This window comes from Haliotis asinina, chromosome 14, assembly GCF_037392515.1.
Source record: "Haliotis asinina isolate JCU_RB_2024 chromosome 14, JCU_Hal_asi_v2, whole genome shotgun sequence".
Lineage (NCBI taxonomy): Eukaryota > Metazoa > Mollusca > Gastropoda > Lepetellida > Haliotidae > Haliotis > Haliotis asinina.
The window spans coordinates 5,085,036-5,104,961 of record NC_090293.1 but is presented as its reverse complement, the minus strand read 5'-3'; the positions used below and the strand labels follow the sequence as shown (position 1 = coordinate 5,104,961).

The following is a 19,926-nucleotide window of genomic DNA, read 5'->3' as shown; positions in this document are numbered from 1 at the left end:
CAATCTAGCCTTCGTGGGAATTTTCATGTTTAACTGATAAAGAATTATTATTGATGCGCAACATCTGTCTCAGTGATGTAGTAAATGAGTTTCCTCTATTCATCTCATTCATTGTAACACTGTAAGATATTTACTGTAAGATTTTAATCAGTATGACACAAACCTCCTCCTATATTTGAAGACTCAAAATGCCCTAGTATTAATGTGACTAAATCCGATTATAAGATTTTTAAAAAGTAGAATGAAAAAAAAACAGCAACAAAAAGCAACAACAAAAAACAAAAACAAAAACAAACGATTTCCATAATCCCAAGAAACCTCAAATATATGGTATCGTATACTGTGCACAATTGTAATATATGGTATCGTATACTGTACACAATTCTAATATATGGTATCGTATACTGTACACAATTGTAATATATGGTATCGTATACTGTACACAATTCTAATATATGGTATCGTATACTGTACACAATCCTAATATATTGTATCGTATACTGTACACAATTCTAATATATGGCATTGTATACTGTACACAATACTAATATATGGTATCGTATACTGTACACAATACTAATATATGGTATCGTATACTGTACACAATTCTAATATATGGTATCGTATACTGTACACAATTGTAATATATGGTATCGTATACTGTGCACAATTGTAATATATGGTATCGTATACTGTACACAATTCTAATATATGGTATCGTATACTGTACACAATTCTAATATATGGTATCGTACACTGTACACAATTCTAATATATGGTATCGTATACTGTACACAATTCTAATATTTTGTATCGTATACTGTACACAATTCTAATATTTTGTATCGCATACTGTACACAATTCTAATATATGGTATCGTACACTGTACACAATTCTAATATATGGTATCGTACACTGTACACAATTCTAATATTTTGTATCGTATACTGTACACAATTCCAATATTTTGTATCGTATACTGTGCACAATTCTAATGTATGGTATTGTATACTGTGCACAATTCTAATATATGATGTCGTACACTGTACACAATTCTAATATTTTGCATCGTATACTGTACACAATTCTAATATTTTGTATCGCATACTGTACACAATTCTAATATATGGTATCGTACACTGTACACAATTCTAATATATGGTATCGTACACTGTACACAATTCTAATATTTTGTATCGTATACTGTACACAATTCCAATATTTTGTATCGTATACTGTGCACAATTCTAATGTATGGTATTGTATACTGTGGACAATTCTAATATATGATGTCGTACACTGTACACAATTCTAATATATTGTATCGTATACTGTACACAATTGTAATATATGGTATCGTATACTGTACACAATTGTAATATATGGTATCGTATACTGTACACAATTCTAATATATGGTATCGTATACTGTACACAATTCTAATATATGATGTCGTACATGTAAACAGACTGAGTTCATTTTTATGCTAAAAACAAAGGCTCATTTTTTATTTTTTTAAACTTTACCTTTCACACTTAGAGGTAGGAGATAGGTCTGGGATTTGGGTATTCTGACATTTCAAATAAGAAATCCCAGTCCCCCGACCCTTACCGAAAGCCTACTCTTCAGTCCGAGTATAGAATTTGGAACACGTCCATTGTCCGCTGCAGGGGACAGCCCAGAAAGGTTACCCTCAACTTCTCGTGCCCAGCCAGGCAAAAATGACAGGAAAAAGATTGATGCCAGATCTCACGGTCACCCGATAATTAGAAGCAACTGAATATCCTTCTGTTGGGGCAACGACGATGTTTGGTGCGTATCAGATGGCTTTAATGGCTCGATGGCATCTGTTTCAGCACACGCATTGGGATACCCCCAGCATGTCAAATCATGTCTTCTGTCACGCCTACTCAATAGACGTCCAACTGCCGATGTGTTCCATTACCTAAACGCCATCCACATTGAAAAAGCTCTGTGTTGAATTACTTTGTTATTTTCAGACCATGTGACCCCACAGGACAGTGCTATGGGAACGGGGGTTACATATAGAAATACGCAATGCTCAGTGTTACAGTACCCATCCGTCCACAGGTATTAGCGGGGTCTCGCCAACAGCAGCCATCATGTTCACCCTGATCGTAGCTTCCTTACTTCTGGGTAAGTTGTTCGGTTTCACTGATACTTTAATTAACATGGCTAGGTTTTAAGCAAGCATTTTGATACACCAGGAACAGCCAGTCACATATTTGAATTAAGCGCTTAAAGCAAAGTATATGAGGAAAAACCTTTGTTTGAGCATCTGTTGGCTGGACTATTGCATTCGATGCTCTTGGGTTAGAAACTCAGTTCACCAGTATCGGCGTTCTTTGTTTGCTACCACCATGCTATTATCCGCAGGGTTTCCCCACAGTAAATGTGTTCACGAATTCATATAGTCCGTTTGGCTCAAAAGCGGACTGATGAATTGCAACTCAAAAACAAATAAACATAAAATAATCAATGAAACGCTGATCATAATCGAACATCAAACCAACTCTGTGAGGTTTTTGCAGTACTTCTGTCCTAAATACTAAAAGGCTGTTTTGAAATATCCTTGAAATACTGACAGTTTAGTATTTGTCACGAGGGATTAGTTAAATCCTTAGTCTGTGCTGTGCCGTCTCGATGCCTTCTGACACTCCTCCCTCTTGACAAACACTGACCTGTTCTTATATCGAAAATGATCGTATTTTCATATTACCAATTATTTACCTTACTCGTAATTTCGACGCGCCCGATGTCAATTGAGCGCCTTTTTAATAAAAGTATTAACATGGTGGAAATGAACAATATTTTATAAAGATTACTAAATATCGGAATGCTACACGTTCCACATCTTCAATCTGCCAAGGGTCACACTGATGACGAAAATCAATATCTTGTAAGTGTCAACAGATAGAGATAGGCTAATCCAATTTTTCGTGTACTTCACTCGTGGTCACACTGATAACGAATGACCAAGACCAATGTCTTGTATGTGTCAATAGATGCATCATGTCTTTCGCTTGTCAACGCCGTTGTCGTCAAATAAGTTATGAACATCCTTATGTAATTCTGACAGATAGAGTAACTTAACTTCGCAGTAGGCACATTATCGGTAGTCGAATTAGGCAATAGGATTCACATACAACAACTTATCAGCAATATTATCAGTAAACCCGATTAGCTATGACAACTGGGAAACGGTATAAAACAAGGACGACCACAGTCACAAATCATCCTGTGACAGGCGTAATAAACTCCTTGTTTATTCACTCAGGTTCTCGTGTTGTGTGTGGGTTGGTATAGTTACACCTCCTAGCTGCCAAGCGAGCTGATTCCCAAACTCGCGAGTTAACAAAAGCAAAATGTCAATGATGTCAAAATATTTTTTTTAAACAAAGAGTCTTATAATTGCATCGCTCAATAACGCACAGTGAATATTTCTAAATGATTTACAAACTAAACTAAGTTACTACCATCTAAAATTAAGAACAAAACTTCAGTTGAAATCGTTGAATACCTTCTCAAAGGCAGCCGATATATACAGCACACCGATTTTGTATCACTCTGAATGTGATTTACGCATGTCTGAGATGTGCGCTAACTTTGACTGTTTTTATTTTCATTTTATTTTTGCATTTCGGGTAAAATGATGTGTTGTAAATTGTTCAAATAATTTATCGAAAATCTTGAAATTGTTTACGCCGTACTCAGCAATATTCCAGCTACAGTCCGATTTTTTCCGTGCTGAAGCCGAAAGGGGCAAACCATTATGCCATTAATAAATTCCGTAAGCCGGCATCAAAAGCTTGAGGAGTATGAGCAAGGGTACTGGCAAATGTTTTGGAACACAAACGTTGTGAGGGTGATGCGAAGCAGGTAGGAGTTGTGTCAAAATAAAAAAAACAAAAACTTATAGGCAACTTTCAAAGGAACCTTGTAAGGCAGTCTATCAACAAGCTCTGTTCTGAAAGCAAATACATGTCGCTGAAAAATTCAAAGAAGCGTTTGAATCAAGAAGAAAACCACAGAGTACCAAAGCACACACTCTGGCGACTCTTACAATTTTTCGGGTATCGTCATAAGAAAATTTCGGAAGAAAATAGGTCAGTACTCTTTGAACGCCCTGATATCGTTCGCTTGAGCAATAATTTTCTCAGGGTAATAAAGAAGAAGCGCAAGGAAGGGTTCGAGCCAGTGTACTTGGACAAGACCTGGGTCAATGCCTCGCACACTGCCAACAGTCAGTGGGTACCTGATGAGGGTCATAAGGGGTCACGTAGAAAGCTGTCACTAGGGAAAGGAGAGAGACTAATCATTCTCCATGCTGGTTGCTCCAGCAAGAGCTTTCTCCCAGGCTGGGACTTAGTATTCAGGGCAAAAGTCCACAGATAACAGAGACTGCCATTCCGAGATGAGGGGTGCGGTTTTCCTCGCTTGGGTTAAAAATAAATTGGTACCAGCTCTACCAGAGAGGCCTTGTATCGTAATAGGCAATGCCCCATACCACAGCGTGCAGGAACCCCACATCGAACAGTCGAAAAGGTGATATTACATTATGACTCGAAAAATTTCAGATCGCACGGCTTCCAAACGCAACGAAGCCTCAGTTATATGACATCACAAAACCCACAAACGTGAACTTTTCTACAAAGTTGACAGTTACATAAGAAGTAAGGGTCACAATATTCTGCGACTTCCACCCTATCACCTTGACCTTGACCCCATTGAAATGATATGGAGTATTGTTAAAGGAGATGTTGCCAGATCAAACACAAGTTTTAGATGACGTAGGGGTTTTGGTTAAGCAATCCCTGAACAAAATCACGACTGAAACTTGGCAAAACTGTGTCAACAAGGTAGCTAACGTCATTGAACAAGCTTACAGGTCTCGGGGTGGCTTACAATAGGCAACTGTGGCACAAGTTGTCGTTCCTTTAAGTCGTGACTATGATACTACGACAGACGAGGAACCGACAGGTCTCCCGGAAAAGATTTTGAGACGTCCCCCGCCATGACTGGCTGTTCCGTTTCTGCGGTTTCCCCCCGCCGCGACAGAAAACAACTTTGCGTTTGCAATGATGATAGTTTCTCAATACAACTTTTAGGGTGGAGTCAAGTATAAGAAAGCTGTTGGGTATTAGTAATTGATAAACGTGTACTATTTATATTTGTGTGGCAATTTTGTAAAATGATAAAATGTGCAATTCATTCGTTTCTGACTCAAACGGACTGTATGTAACGTCGGTCTGTAAATAACCAAGAATGGACCAGAGAATCCCGTGATCTATAGCATGAGCATCGATCTGTGCAATTGGGAACCGATGACATATGTCAGCTAAGTCAGCGAGCCTGACCACCCGATCCCGTTGGTCGCCTCTTACAACAATCACAGTCGCCTGTTACAGCAAGCATGGGTTGCTGAAGACCTGTTCTAACCTGGACCGTCACAGGTGACTGAATGTGAAAGAGGTGAAAGTAGGCTATATGATAACACAAAAACACACCATCGACTGGTAACAGAAGACCGTGTAATACCTTACAGTACCATTGTTACAAATTACAAATTTAGAAAGAAACGTGCGCCAGTTAATTGTATCTGTTTTTGTGGCATGTTCACGAAAAAGCCTTCTCTATCAACTGCTTGATCCGTCAGGTGCATTACCACTGTTTAGCTCGGTGACAAACATGGTCGTCTGCCACTGACTTAATTAGGCATCTCCTATTCTCGCGGTATAACGAGGAAGTAACGTTATGAAGTGTAAGGAAGAGGAATCCTGTCGGAAAGGGCGGGAAAAAGTTATGATTTGTCCAAGTTGGGGTAAAAACACAACATTATTCGTTACATTGCAGAAATTTGATCATTCGCAGACTTGGGCCACTTCCTAGTTGCCGGTCACAGGCCTACCATAGACAAAACCGAATTGCGAGGAAAAGCATAGAAATGTACACATTAAGAGGCGAATGTGCATACAAACACAACGATGTGGAATTGAATGCATAGAAACTGCATAAAAATACGACGATCTGCAAATTTAAAGAATACAGCACGCGTTCCGATGATGTGGCGATCTCGGCAGAGAACGTGTTTACCGCCAGAATTGGAGACGATAATTAACATATAATTGTAATTATTATATAGTATATATATCTAGTCGTGGTTTACAGTCTTTGATGATCCGTGGCCCAGGATTCCGAGATCCTTTAGTTAAGCCCCCAGAAGCATGTGCTTGTCATACGAGCTGACTGAACGGCAGGGTGGTCAGTGTCGCAGATGACGATTCGATCGATAGCTTGTCCTCCTGCTTATGATCACTTGATTGTCCGGTCCCGACTAAGATATCTTCATGCTGCCATCAGGAGGTGGGGGGGGGGGGGGGGGGGGGGGGGGAAGCCAGGTGGTTAAAGCGTTTGGTCGTCACACCGAGGACCCAAGTTTGATTTCCCGCATGGGTACAATGTGTGAAGCCCATTTCTGGTATCCCCCGCCGCGATATTGCTCGAATATTGCTAAAGGCGGCGTAAAACCATACTCGCTCACGCTTACTGCCGTCACGTGCCCAAAGAATATCTGACAAACATCGTTGCTTTCTGTTTCCCTTCAGCCTACTGCCCCAGTACTTCGGCTACAACGTGCACGGCATGCAAGACCACGTATGAGGCGGCTAGGGATGCTGGAGGTGCTACCGATGCACAGAAGTGCACGTAAGTGAGAGCATCAGACAGCACCATCAGTAGTCATATCGGTTCAGTGTATGGACGCCAGTAGCAGGTGGCTCAAAGAACTGTACCGGAAGTTACTTCCACTGGTCGAGTGGAGGAGCAAACCACCCGGTGTTTATGTTTGACATTTCTTGTGGTTTAGTTTGACCTGTCTGATATGGATTTGACAGTATCTGTCTTGGAAGTGTAGGACTGCGAGACGGTAATCTACCGGGAAGACCCGTGTGATTCGTATAGGTTCTGGTATGAATCTCTGAAAAATCAAAGCTTTCACAATTTTTTTGCGACATTAAATAGATCTGTTCCTTGAAATGAACGTTATTTTCTATTCATTTTAAAATAAATCCTGTTTTGTACACTTGCGCAGAAGTTACAGGAAGGCTTTTGGGACATATCTATGCTCATAGTTACATCTTCTCCGAAATTTCAAGAGGTCATTTGAATTTGTGCATTCGGTATGTTTGAAGCATGGGACTACCTTTTTCTGTGTCTCCCTCTCTCCAGCTTGTTTAGTCATGTTTGTGTATTCTTGCTCGTCGTTTTATATTTTGTGTGTTTGTATGCTTATCATAATGTTTGTGTTTAGTGCCCTGCAAGAGTATCTCACCTGTCTGGAGACGTCCGCTAAGGGCGACGCCGGATGTCCACCTGCCACTGCTGATGCTGCTGCGATCGGCACTGACTACACCACCGCTTCTTGCTGTACGTAGACACATAAATTACAACTGAATATTACAAACACGAACGAACTTAACGTTGTAGACGTTGGGAGAGAACAATATTATATTTGTTATATATAACAAATTTATTTATATATGTCTTAAGGTATACCAGAATAGTTCTGAATCAATATTTCGGTCTTTACTCTAGCTCACGCATTCGCATATGACTGATACACTTTTAGAAGCTTCTCACTATCACTATGTGAGCGTGAAGTGCACTTGTTTAACCATTGTTCTATATTTATTCAGCGTTCACGGACACCTGCCTCTGTCAGAGGGACTTCTGGGGAACTGATCAGAGCGCCAATGCAGCTGCAATTTGCACGTAATAAACTATTGTTGTATAAAATCGAAGTGATCACCCCACCTGTGGGAATACCGGTTAGAATAATTTGATTCCTTGACACGAATGATCCACTTCTCTAAATGTTCCGGAAGGTGAACAAAATCTCCAGTGGATACACAGATTCTCCACTTGAACTAGTGCATAATCTGTGTCTGTCTGCCGTCACTGCCATGGTTTCTGTAACGACGTCTTCATGTAGATATATTTGAATATACGGTATTTCCTCTAAAAAGCACCAGGGTTAAAGCACCTCACTAACAGTTGCGGTAATTACACTCAGCAAAGGCAAAACTCAAATAAGCGCCGGAACTGGAAACCGTTGAAAAACGTGAACGCCTGGGCGCTTATTAGAGGAAATACAGTAAGTTTTGAATACAGGGTGTCCGTAAGTGTTAAATGTGATGTATTTCTGTAGTGCCGCCCAGGCGTACATCGTCTGTCTGAAGGGGAAGACTAACCCGGCCTGTGACGGGTCTGGAAGAATGGCTCTCGCTACCGGAGTTGAAGCAAGGATCGCGGCTCTCACAACAGACTGTGGTGAGTACCCATGTCGATCTACATGTACTTCTACTATATGATGACATAAATACAAGCGGGGTAGTGTGGTAGCCCAGTGGTTAAGGCGTTCGCTCGTCACCCAGAAGTCCTGGCTTCGATTCTACGCAAGGGTCCAGCATCCTCGATATCTCCAGGGTATACGTTCCGATAAATCTCCACTATACCCCGAATGCATCTACAGCACTCTCCGATGAATTTATTACCTCCCTTGGCCTGCTTTTATCCAATCAGGTGTCCACACTAGGAAGATGAACCGATTACAACTCACTTTCGCTTTTGTAAAATTATCTAACCGATTAAACCCTTGGCAGTAAAATGATGCAGAGGTACTCTGAAAGAGGTAGGCGTTCTTTCATATATGTTTGAAAGATTCGGACCTGTCAGTGTGTCTGTATGATTTCCTGCATAGACACCTGATTGGATAAAAAGCTTGCCAAGGGAGGTAATAAATTTATCGGGCTGAGCCGTAGATGCATCCAGTGGTATAGTGGAGAGTTATCGGACCGTATACCCTGGAGATATCTAGGGTGGGGTACAATGTGTGAAGTCCATTTCTGGTGTCTTCCGCCGTCATATTGCTGGAATAGGGCTTGACCAGCGCATAGCTAAACTCACTCACGCATTTAAATTACAAGCGTCAGAAATCCTTTCTATGACCATGTCATCAAATATTCAGCGGTGAGCGTATACGGCTTCACCGGTGTTTCACGTCACAAACACAATGTCATGCAAAGTTTCGTTCACTTGAGTAAAAACAGCCAAACATGCTGTTATGTTTAAGAGAGCGAATTTCATGGTACTGTGATCATGTCCCATGGTTTGTAGGCACAGCCGTCCGCTTCCGAGGTGCAGCACTCTATCGGGTGTTGACAGGCTGTTTCCTCTTCATACTCAAGTACCTCGAATAAAGTCAGAATCTAACTCGATCACTGCTGTGTTTCACGTTGAAAGGGTCATTTCTTCTTACAGTAAGATCGCAGCTACCCATAAACAATGTCAGGTCTCAGCTGATATATATGACAGAAGAGGAAATATAGTGGGTGCACACAAACACGCGCATACGCTCATTCGCACACACTTGTATGTATCTGCATGTATGATACTGAGATGCATCCTCCAAGATGATGTTCTGCATATGTTTCTACTTTTTACATATTACCAGTTGTGACCACCGCCTGTCAATGTGAGATCGACGCTGCCAAAGCCGATTTGTCCTCTGATGCCAACAAATGCACGTGAGTATTCGAACTAAAAATGCATTTTTAAGCGGGTGACAGAGCGGGCTTAACCTGCCAGATTATCTCGCATTAATGCGACCTTGAATGCGCAAGATCAGAGGTTTTGGTAAGTATGGTGCATCAAGTCAGGCAGATGTAGCAATATTAATTGTATGATTTTGCAGTGATTAGCCTCTTCATCCAACACGATGCGGATTGACACCTTAGTCCGATATTATCTAACTTTCTGTGATGATTCGCACAATCTACTAAAACAAGTCTTGAACAATGATAGTCACTGCCTATTTTACATGGTATGTTCTTAGAGGAATACGTACCGGTGTTTATCGGTAAATTCTTACACGAATATGTACCAGTGTATATAGGTAATGTCTTGGGGGAATATACCAAGATTCTTGGAGGAATATATGCAAGTGCGTATACGTAAATTCTTGGACTAATATATTTCAGAGTATAGAGGTAAATTTGGAATAGCGTACAATAACAGGGTACGACCATCTACATCCCACAGTGAATGGTGTAAAGTGTGAAACTGAAATTTGGGATTGTGAAATTGAACATGCCTACTCAAACACCCGTTTTACTGTGGAAATGTTTCTGTTGGCAATTTGCATTTGTATGATGTCCATTCACGATGCATTTATCTGTTTGTGTGTGTCCATTTACTACGTTTGTCTTCCAGAGCTTACAAGGCCCAGTATGCCTGCGTGTACTCACTGAGCACTGCTCCATGTGTCAGTGGGACCACTATCGCAACCCTGCAGACAACTGCAGCAGCATCTGTGACCGGAACGACCTCATGCGGTAGCTACTGACATCCACTTCAACAGTATCTAAGTTCTTCAAGGCAATGTTTAGGGACTCGCAAAACATTGCTTTTTAAGGACATGCGACTCTCTGATAAACAAGTTATATTAAGAGCATTTGGGGTGCAGGCTCACCTTTCCGCCATAATTGTGCTGCAGTCAACTAGGATTCAGCAGGGATCGTCTTGTAACGTCACAGTAGGCAATATTCAATCGACATCACGGCGGCTTGTTAAACATTAAATATGACACCATGATATCTTATGCAACCATCCACGCCATCGGACTCGGATGAAACAAAGATTTATGTCAAGAAGTAGATGACTGGTGGCCTGTCTATCGCTGAAATCCACGCTGTAGTGTGTTGTATCGGTTCTAGTTTGTCTCACAGTCCCTGAACCACATTATTTTGTCTACGACCAAGCCTTCTCTGCAGTCATAGCTCTCCCTGGAGCTCCTTCTCAGTTAAAATGGACTTGTCTGTTACTGTCCAAATAATATACATTCAGAATTGTAGTCTATGCCGGTTCAGCAGGTTAAGTGTTGGGACTGTTAGCACAATTTTTAAATCGTTTTTTACATGAGTGTCCTCTTTGCTCCACAGCATTTGACGACACGTGTATTTGTCAGAGAACATTCGATGCTGCCACCAAGTCAAATGACGCAGAGAGTTGCACGTGAGTTTGTCAGTTCATACATCTTTGACTAACTCCGCCCCATCATGATAACGGATTTAAACGTTGTTCTGTGGATGTGTTTTTATAAAATTTACAATAAAACAATTATATTAAAACAAGGCCAAATATTTCGATGGTGAACAGAACAGAAAATAGAAAAAAGAAGTCAACCGCATGCCTTCTTTGATCTACTTCCCTTTCCTGTAACTGGAATACTGCAACTGTAACTGTGCTGTGACGGGAATATAGTCACTGTCACTGTGCTGTGATGGGGGTAACTCATAAAAAAATATGTAGATATCCCGTTATTGGCCCTACTGTCATCGACCTGTACATTTATGATATGATGACATGCATCAACCAAGCCTGCAAGCCTGATTCCTTTATTGTCTGTGTCGAATATGCATTATGAACTTGATACCTGGGCCCTAATCCAGACCTTCAATGATATACAGAGCCGTGGTACATATTCTAGTGAAACTCAACAATTTGTTCCAAGGCGTGTTTTGTTTTCGACCGCCAAATATCCAGATTTGTATGTTGTGTTTGTGTATCATTTCAGTGCCTATAAGGATGAGCTGAACTGTCTGAGAACCTCGAAAGCAAAAGGCTGTGACGGCACAACTACGAAAATGGCCGTCGCCACCGCTGCCGAGAATGCTCGTGCAGCTTTGCCCACCGCTGACTGTCCTGGTAGGTACTGGGTTTAACTGAGAGGGTCAAGTCTTGTCATTAATGCAATACGTCAGACTCACATCCCCGTGTGGATCTGTGTGCATAAGGTGGGCTAAAACTGTATGATCCTGGGTTCGACGAGTACCATGCTCGTATGTTTCCGGTGTCTCACCAGAGATCTGCATCAGTTCAAGCAGTATTACCGACGTCGCAGTAAAACTGCTTAAAGTGATGCTGGAGCTAATTTACTCATTAACTCTGGATTCGAATTCGAATCAAATCAGCAAAACGTTTTGTTATACTTGTATTGTGCACACAATATATTTGAACTGATAATAATCAGACTCCGATGTCGTAATTGTTGTGAATATGTGACCCTCCATGAAATTCTTTATCTGCACCTGAAGATTTCAACTCCCTATTAAATGTTTCCAGCTGTCACAGCGTCATGTCAGTGCGAGATCAACGCCGCCAAGGGTGACGCAGGCAGCGATGCCAAATTCTGCAAGTGAGTGAGCGCAGTGTTCTTTTCTTGAAGTGCAGTACGTGTCAAACCCGTGAAGATCCAGGTTAGAACTGGTCTTCAGTAAACTATGCTTGTTGTACGAGGCGAGTAACGGGATCAGGTGGTCAGACTCGTTGACTTGGTTGACACATGCCATCGATGAACGCCGCCATAGAGCTTTACTTTTGCTGAATGCGGCATGAAACAACAAAGAAACAAACATGCCGTGTCCAAGTGTTGGCAAGGCAACGTATATCAGAGACACAGACATATACAGTACGTGAAGCTTGTACGGCCCACAACAAACCGGAACCATCGTTATCTTTCACACCATTCCGTCTGATCAGTAGGGAGTCTTACAATGCATTCTCATATGTCTCGTCTGGGTTTTATTTGGAGGCTATTTATGTTTCAACCTTATCTGACAGCCTACAAGTATATATTATTTTTCGTGGGTGACAGTGTCAACTCAAATATATATTCCCATCGGTATGACGCAAAATGCTGTTTTTGCTCGTCTGAATACTTTTTTCGTTGAAAACGAAGGTTGGGTGCTTGACCCCTTGTATTCTGCCGGTGTCTGTTCACTAGTTCGAATCTTGTGGACTGTTAGTGTGATATGATCATCTATAATCGGTAGTGTGCTGACCGGATTGAGGACGTGTCTTTCTGCGATCACCACCACCACGGAGGCCGGCTGTACTGCTGTTACACAGTCCGCCCTCCTCACCGACACCAACACCAAAATAACAGCCAACACTTGTAAGTATATCTGTGAATATCACATCACAACCGTCCAACTATGCAATTTGATAATTTTACTGTGAAGTACCTTTATTGGATGCATAGGTGTTGTCGCTGTGCATTGTTTGCCTCCCTTGGAGGAATAGGATTTTAAAACCAAGACATCGAATGCATTATTTTCCATGAGTAGTGAGTGAAGGAGTAAAACCTGACGCAATGTTTCCAGAAGATCGTGAGTGTCTGAGCAGGCTGTAGTTAATTTTTCTTAATCAGAGGGGCAAAAGAGTTAAAAGCGTTATCAGCGTTAAAAGAGTTTTTTTGTGAATGCCTTGATTCATGTAAAATAATCTTGAAAACGACTTTCTGAGGGCAGCTGCCCCCTGCTCCCCTGGTCTACCTACGACCCCGAGCAGGACACATCAGGGATGTGAATCACATTTCACCAATCCTTTTTAACAAATTAAGTTGCTCACTCGTTAGTGTGACCAATGATACTTTCTTTTTTTCAGGTGGTAGTGATGCTACACACGTGGCCATCGCCATGACGTCTTTGTTCGTGTCAGTTCTTGCAAGCATGTTGCTTTAAACCTGAAGTCCGTCCACATTTGTCTGTTAGCGTGCTGTCGTATTAACTCTCTGTGTCTGCTACAAAGTGTGTTGCGTGCTTTATATGGGCACTAACCACCATTTATTACTTCACGGTCTGGACTACATTTCTCCATCTGATGAAACACCTGCACACAAGCACTCGAAGCGAGCAAATGATAGGAGTTCGTGACGTAAGACCGTGAAGTGAGCACATGGTGTGAAGCCTTCAAGTTAACCCTATTTTGATACAGTTTGTATATTTATGTATGTTGAAATTGTCATTGTCAGACGAGTTGATCCTTGCAAGTAACCTCTTCTCCAACGTATAGTCAAAACCGCCAATATGTGAGAGCCTGACTACCGTGTATGACGTGGAACGCCGCTGACGTTACCACTGACAGACAATGTGTGGTCTTGATGTAATTCCAGCTAACTGTATTGGTGTTTAACCCAAACTCAAGAGTTCCCCGTTTAAGGGTGTTTTACCTTCGCTAATATTTGGCACTTTTTTATTGCTGGTTATTTGCAAGCTTCAATTCACGTGTTCTGTGCCTTAATGACGTGTTGAGTTACTGACAGTACATGTTGGTTTTTCCACAGATATAAACAGTACAGTTCACGATCACTTCGTGTTTATTATTATTATTCGCCATTACATGCTTATCACAATCGGTACTAAATATTTCTCAAAAGAAGCTAATGAACCTCGCTTCTTTGTGGTGCTATACCTACCAGCCTTGACCATAGTCCTTTTGAACATTAGCTACTGACACATATAGCTTCTGTGTTCTCTCAACCAGAGCAACTTCGCGTGAAGACACGAGTTTAGTTTAATAAGGTAAATATTCTGTATTTGGATTAAACATTTCATAAATACATGGTATACTGAACAGCAAAAGAGACTCAAGTTTCGAAGAAAAATGAAATCTCATGAAACTAAGCAATACTGTTTAGGTTTATTTATTTATAAACTTGACAGTTGCTTTTCTTCCGCTGTTCAGTATATTTATTCCCCGGGTATGATATTTACCATCCTCAAACACTTGAAAATGAAAAGCTCTTTACAATGCTCGTCTACCAATGATCATATTATCAAAATAAGTATGTTGATCTATTACTGGCGTTATCTAAACATTATTTGACCATGTGCGTTATTATACATGCCTCAGTGTGATGGGTCAGTTGACACTGTCAACAGGAACTATATTTTCGACTGAAACTTGTCATTTTTACAACAGCGTCACTATCTCACAGCCAAAAAGACAGAATGTCTTCCGCTATTCCTTGGTTCATCCCAGGAGTAACTTATCAAAGGGACGTTACCCTAGTTTACAAACCCTGATTACTCAAACAGCCACAAAGAAGGAGACAGCAAGTCTACATGTATTTACAAACGTGCGCAACTTAGTCTAAACTTTGGATGGTTGTGTATTGCATGCGATTGCAATGTTGCAATGGATTTTATTGCGTGTTTATTTATCTTTTGGAGCAATGCTCTATCGTCATAGACGTCCAGCGATCTATCGTTTCAAAGGGCAGATCGTGATGACCAGAGACATCTTTGTAACAACCCTTGAGGACTGGCTCTGTGAAACATTAAGTTCAAGTATAATAATGTCCCTTCTTGCACGCAATTTCTGTTATCTTCTGTTAGTGAAACTTATTCATTAATTATGAATATTGATGAATGTTGCTTTAAGCCACGTAAAACCCCAACTCACTCACTCATTCACTCACTCACTCACTCACACATGAATTTGGAGGATTGGTAACTGATGCTCTTCAGATGCAAAATCAACTGCATGTTTAACAGAAAATAGCGAGCGAAATTTAGCAAGATCAGTCGCCTGCTGTTGATAGGTTATGTATTAAACAGGAGGCCACGTGATCAAAACGCTCTTTTGTTTTGCGCAGGGAATGTATGGCTCATCGTCGAAAACACATGCATAATACCCGGATGTGGCAAGCGGCTACAGTTTCGCCTATGTGATATCATCAACGCTCTTTTTGTATGAAACACATGATATTTTGGTGCGAAATTAATGAATATATCTTTATCACTCAAGGTTAGCAAAATCAAAACTTTAAATGATATTTAACATAAAAATTACGTTCTTGTCTGACATCGTCGAAGACACCTAAAACCGGAATATTACCCATCAAAAGTGTAGACTCACTCAAAGCACTCACTATGTGTCACATACATACATATGGTCACATCGAAGATGAAGTCTCCACAAACTTAGGGGAACCAGCTGCAAACCTTACACAGATGAACTGCAAGGGGAACATGCATCAAATTTGCGGAAAAGCATGACTTTGTGCAAATATCACGCAGCAAACTGATGAAGTATTTGACAGGTATTCGTCCTAACTTTCACTGAAATATGCACATGACCGAACACGACACTGCACTTAGACTAGCAGTGGAGTGATGTCATGGGAATGTGATGTCATCAGGTTTGTGAAGTCGTGTCTTTGTGAGTCATGTAATTGATGATGTCAAAGTATTGTGATCTGATGTAATTGATGATGTCAAAGTATTGTGATCTGATGCAACTGATGATGTCAGGGCATTGTTTAAAACATACTGTCAAACATATATCTTCTAACAGACAACGTTGTACACACGAGCAATATCTCCCGGACATCTGGGACGTTCATGGGGCGCAAATCCTTTCTTCTACTGAGTATCGACTGCATGAGTGAGTGATTTCATTTGACATCCCACTTGAAAACATTCCGGCACTCGCTGAGGGATGTCAGAAATACGCTTTACACACTGGAAACATGCCGGAAATCGAACCCATCAGTGAAGACAGATGACCATTAATGTTGAAATATGTAATGGGATACTTTGTTGCTTCATTTGTTATACATTCGCAGAATCATTATTCAACGCACCCACCTCTGTGAACTGGTTGTAAGTGAAGGTTTGGCCAGGCGTGACTACAGTATTTTTACATTAACAGAGATATGCTTCAACGTCATGGGTCATCTGGTAGGGATAAACAAGCATGAGTAACTGAAGGCCAATATTCTAACCCGGATCTTCACGGATCACGGATGTATGAATCATATAAATGCAGCAATAGACAGATATATACATTTCTCCGATGTCTCGAGCATATCCTGCCTCGTGGTTGTAGCTAGATAGTATCTTTGGCAGTGGACAGGGCAATTAACTCAACTGTTTCAATCGTATAATGAATTTCAGCTTAGTCAATAACGTTGAGTTGAGTTGAGCTTTACGTCACATCGGCTCTATTCCAGCCACGTACTGACGAGATCCAGACTGCATACATAAACATTTCAAATAAGGTAGATGCTGGTCACATATTCGTTGCATTATTATTCATAAACCGAAAATGCCACAGCGCTAAAAAGCAGGTAATTCGTTATTCACATTACATAGTTGCAACACATGATACAGGTCAGCTTCCTTCAATAACAGTTAATCTACCATGTTTTACACAGTTTGCCTTTTGTATTCAGCATCGGTGGACGTTGGTATACCACTGATGCATCACGTTAGCTGTGGCTGACCTGGGCCTCGACCCACAAAAGAGCAACCAGAAGTATATAACATATAAGTATAATGTAGTCTTGTGAATATTGTAACACCGAGAACGCTCTGTGTATCATGGTTTTTTAAATCGCCTTGAGTTTCTGTCATATTCTGTTAATACTTTCCAGAATTTATCAGATTATTCATCTTGACTGTTTCCCGTTGTCTTATTTCCACGCCTCCAGATGTAGTTATTGTACGTCCTATACATTTTGCCCTGAGAACAGGAAAATAATATGTTATCTGTAGTTTCAGTGTACGGGGAGATCTCTTCAGAAGTGTTTCTAATTCTTGCCAGAGTATCTGGAACGTTAACGTATTGAATGTCACAAGGGGCAACAACCTCTTTACTAGGGTATCACTACGGCCATTAAGGAGCTCACCTTTAGTTTTTTTTTATTTACAAATAACCAGATAAAGTGGTGATTGATACCATGGTTACAATCGACAGCAGTGGATGACAAAAGTCAAAGAAGTCGGGAGCCTGAGCATTTGATGAGTCTATTGCCCAGTACATGAAGGATAACCACGTCGTATCACGCGCTGTCTCGTTCAGATTGACATATCTTCACGTGGCCGAGCAAGAGTTGGTGCATTACTGAGTGCGGCGTTGCGTTTAACAACAAATGAACCAGTTTCCATCTTCAAAGTCAACATTTAATTTTCCAGGGTATGGTACAAATGTCATGCTTGACTCTCTTATCGCTGATCAGTCCCAGGACCGCCTGACATTGTTTCCGGCATCGGCACCAGGTCGTATCGGGTCCGGCTGACAAACATGTCGCTACAATGTAGATAACTATCACTATGCCACGTCAATGTTCGGTTTATAATGAAACGTGTTTTGTTTTGATTAGCTCCGCTTCCATTGTGAGACATAAAATTTTGGGTCACGCTTGAAATATTGTTATCTGATTAAGTGAAACATTTACACAGTACACGCCATGTAGTCAACTGTCAATACAATCACAGTAACACATCAGATATTTACTAATAGCTGGTGTGAAGACAATAATAAAATCAGACTAATGGGGAGTGAGAAATAAGGATCCAAGTCCACGTGGCTAAGTTCCATGGAGTGCATCTCTGCAGCCTGTATGGCCCACAGTAGGACCTGCATCACCTACCTTAGCGACTGTCTGTCGTCAGCATGTAAGAACGTACAATGTAGACATTACGAAATGTTATTAAACTGGACAAAAATACCAGCTTGCTCGATTCTGACGCTGCTTCTAGAGCTTGAGAGGATACAGCCACAAATTTGAACTTCTAGGTGACACCTACATTAAAACCAAAGGCTCAAAACCGGCGCGCACGCAGGCACGCACGCACCGCAAGGCACCGCAAAGCACAAGCAGACACATACAGATAGGTTCTTTGCAGCAAAACTACATTTCTTATATAATTTGTCCATATTAGTACTTGATATAAAGCGTTTCAGTTTGGCTGCAATTTGCTCATTGCTCAATGACACGACATAGAGGGACTGAGCCCACTAAAAGGGATTTGTTATAAAAGTGCGAGAAAATCCATTTACCATGAGAACATTTTTAATGACACATATGACGTATGTATACATTGCTAAATCATCCAAAACTGGAGATATTGCTTGTGTGATATCAAACGATGTCTGTTAGAAGATATATTTTTGACAGTATATTTTATACTATGCCCAGACATCAACAATTACATCAGATCACAATACTTTGATATCATCAATCACATCAGATCACAATACTTTGACATCATCAATTACATCACATCACAATACTTTGACATCATCAATTACATCAGATCACAATACTTTGACATCATCAATTACATGACTCACAATGCTACGACGGGACAAGCCTGATGACATCACAATCCCATGACATCACTCCAGTGCTAGTCTAAGTATCGAGTTCGGAGATGTACATTGAAGAATAAGGAAGATTGATCCTTTTGTGATAAATAGAATCTCACCCTTGTGTCTACTGATTTGAAATATTATTATATAAACACACGTTGAAAAAAGGCCAAAAACATCTTCTGAAACCTCGGATATGAGTAACTTTATCAAGCCAGGCTGATATAATTGCTGTCAGTAGGCACTCGAGTGAGATTCTCCATGTGTGTTTGTGTGCACAGTAAGTACTGGGAGAGTAAGACATGTGTCTTGTGTGCACAGTAAGTACTGGGAGAGTAAGACATGTGTCTTAAGGGCCTGACACCTGGACGCATCAGCCGTAATTCAAATATAAATGACAATACGCTTTCCAAAATAATAAGACAATTTTGTTGAAAACAGAATCTATCGTTCGATTCCGACTGTATCACGAACATGCGTTTATGAGACGGTACCAGGTGTTCGTGAAAAGGTGTCTTCACCTTGGTTTGTTTAACACATGTACACGTGCTTGTATATTCAGCACAACATACATAGACATTCTAATATTGAAAGGATATTGCCAGATTAAAAGTCCATCAGTACTGATAGTACTGATTTCCAGAGGTCGAGTTCTTAAATGTACACTTTAAGATACTAAAGTGCCAAAATAGTTGCCCCTTGTCACTGTACATTTCGCCTCTAAATGGCACTTAAGGGCTTTAAGACTTGATGTAATTTTTGCCGGAACATTTACCTCGAGTACAAAATTTCGCTGATTCGTATCTCCCTGCTGAAAGCCTTCCTCTTTGAAAACATTTGTAAATATAAAATAACCTATCGGATATTCGGTCAACAGGTGACAGAATTATGCTTCCGTGATAATA

General features: G+C 40.8%; 1 protein-coding gene across 1 annotated transcript; it reads left to right on the top strand.

The window, feature by feature from the left end:
• The first annotated feature begins 2,077 nt into the window (after positions 1-2,077).
• LOC137261447 (uncharacterized) lies at positions 2,078-14,227 on the top strand. Its single transcript, XM_067799196.1, has 12 exons — positions 2,078-2,158; positions 6,628-6,727; positions 7,332-7,447; positions 7,717-7,792; positions 8,229-8,350; positions 9,534-9,606; positions 10,292-10,413; positions 11,020-11,092; positions 11,655-11,785; positions 12,203-12,275; positions 12,913-13,034; positions 13,526-14,227. Exons 1-12 carry the CDS (start codon positions 2,125-2,127, stop codon positions 13,600-13,602), a joined length of 1,119 nt encoding a protein of 372 aa, XP_067655297.1. The 5' UTR covers positions 2,078-2,124; the 3' UTR covers positions 13,603-14,227.
• Positions 14,228-19,926: the final 5,699 nt, after the last annotated feature.

Coding starts and splice junctions, on each gene's coding strand:
- LOC137261447 (XM_067799196.1), top strand. CDS start 2,125: ATGTTCACCCTGATCGTAGCTTCCTTACTTCTGG. Junction 8,351..9,533: donor GGCTCTCACAACAGACTGTG/GTGAGTACCCAT, acceptor ACATATTACCAG/TTGTGACCACCGCCTGTCAA. Junction 11,093..11,654: donor AATGACGCAGAGAGTTGCAC/GTGAGTTTGTCA, acceptor GTATCATTTCAG/TGCCTATAAGGATGAGCTGA.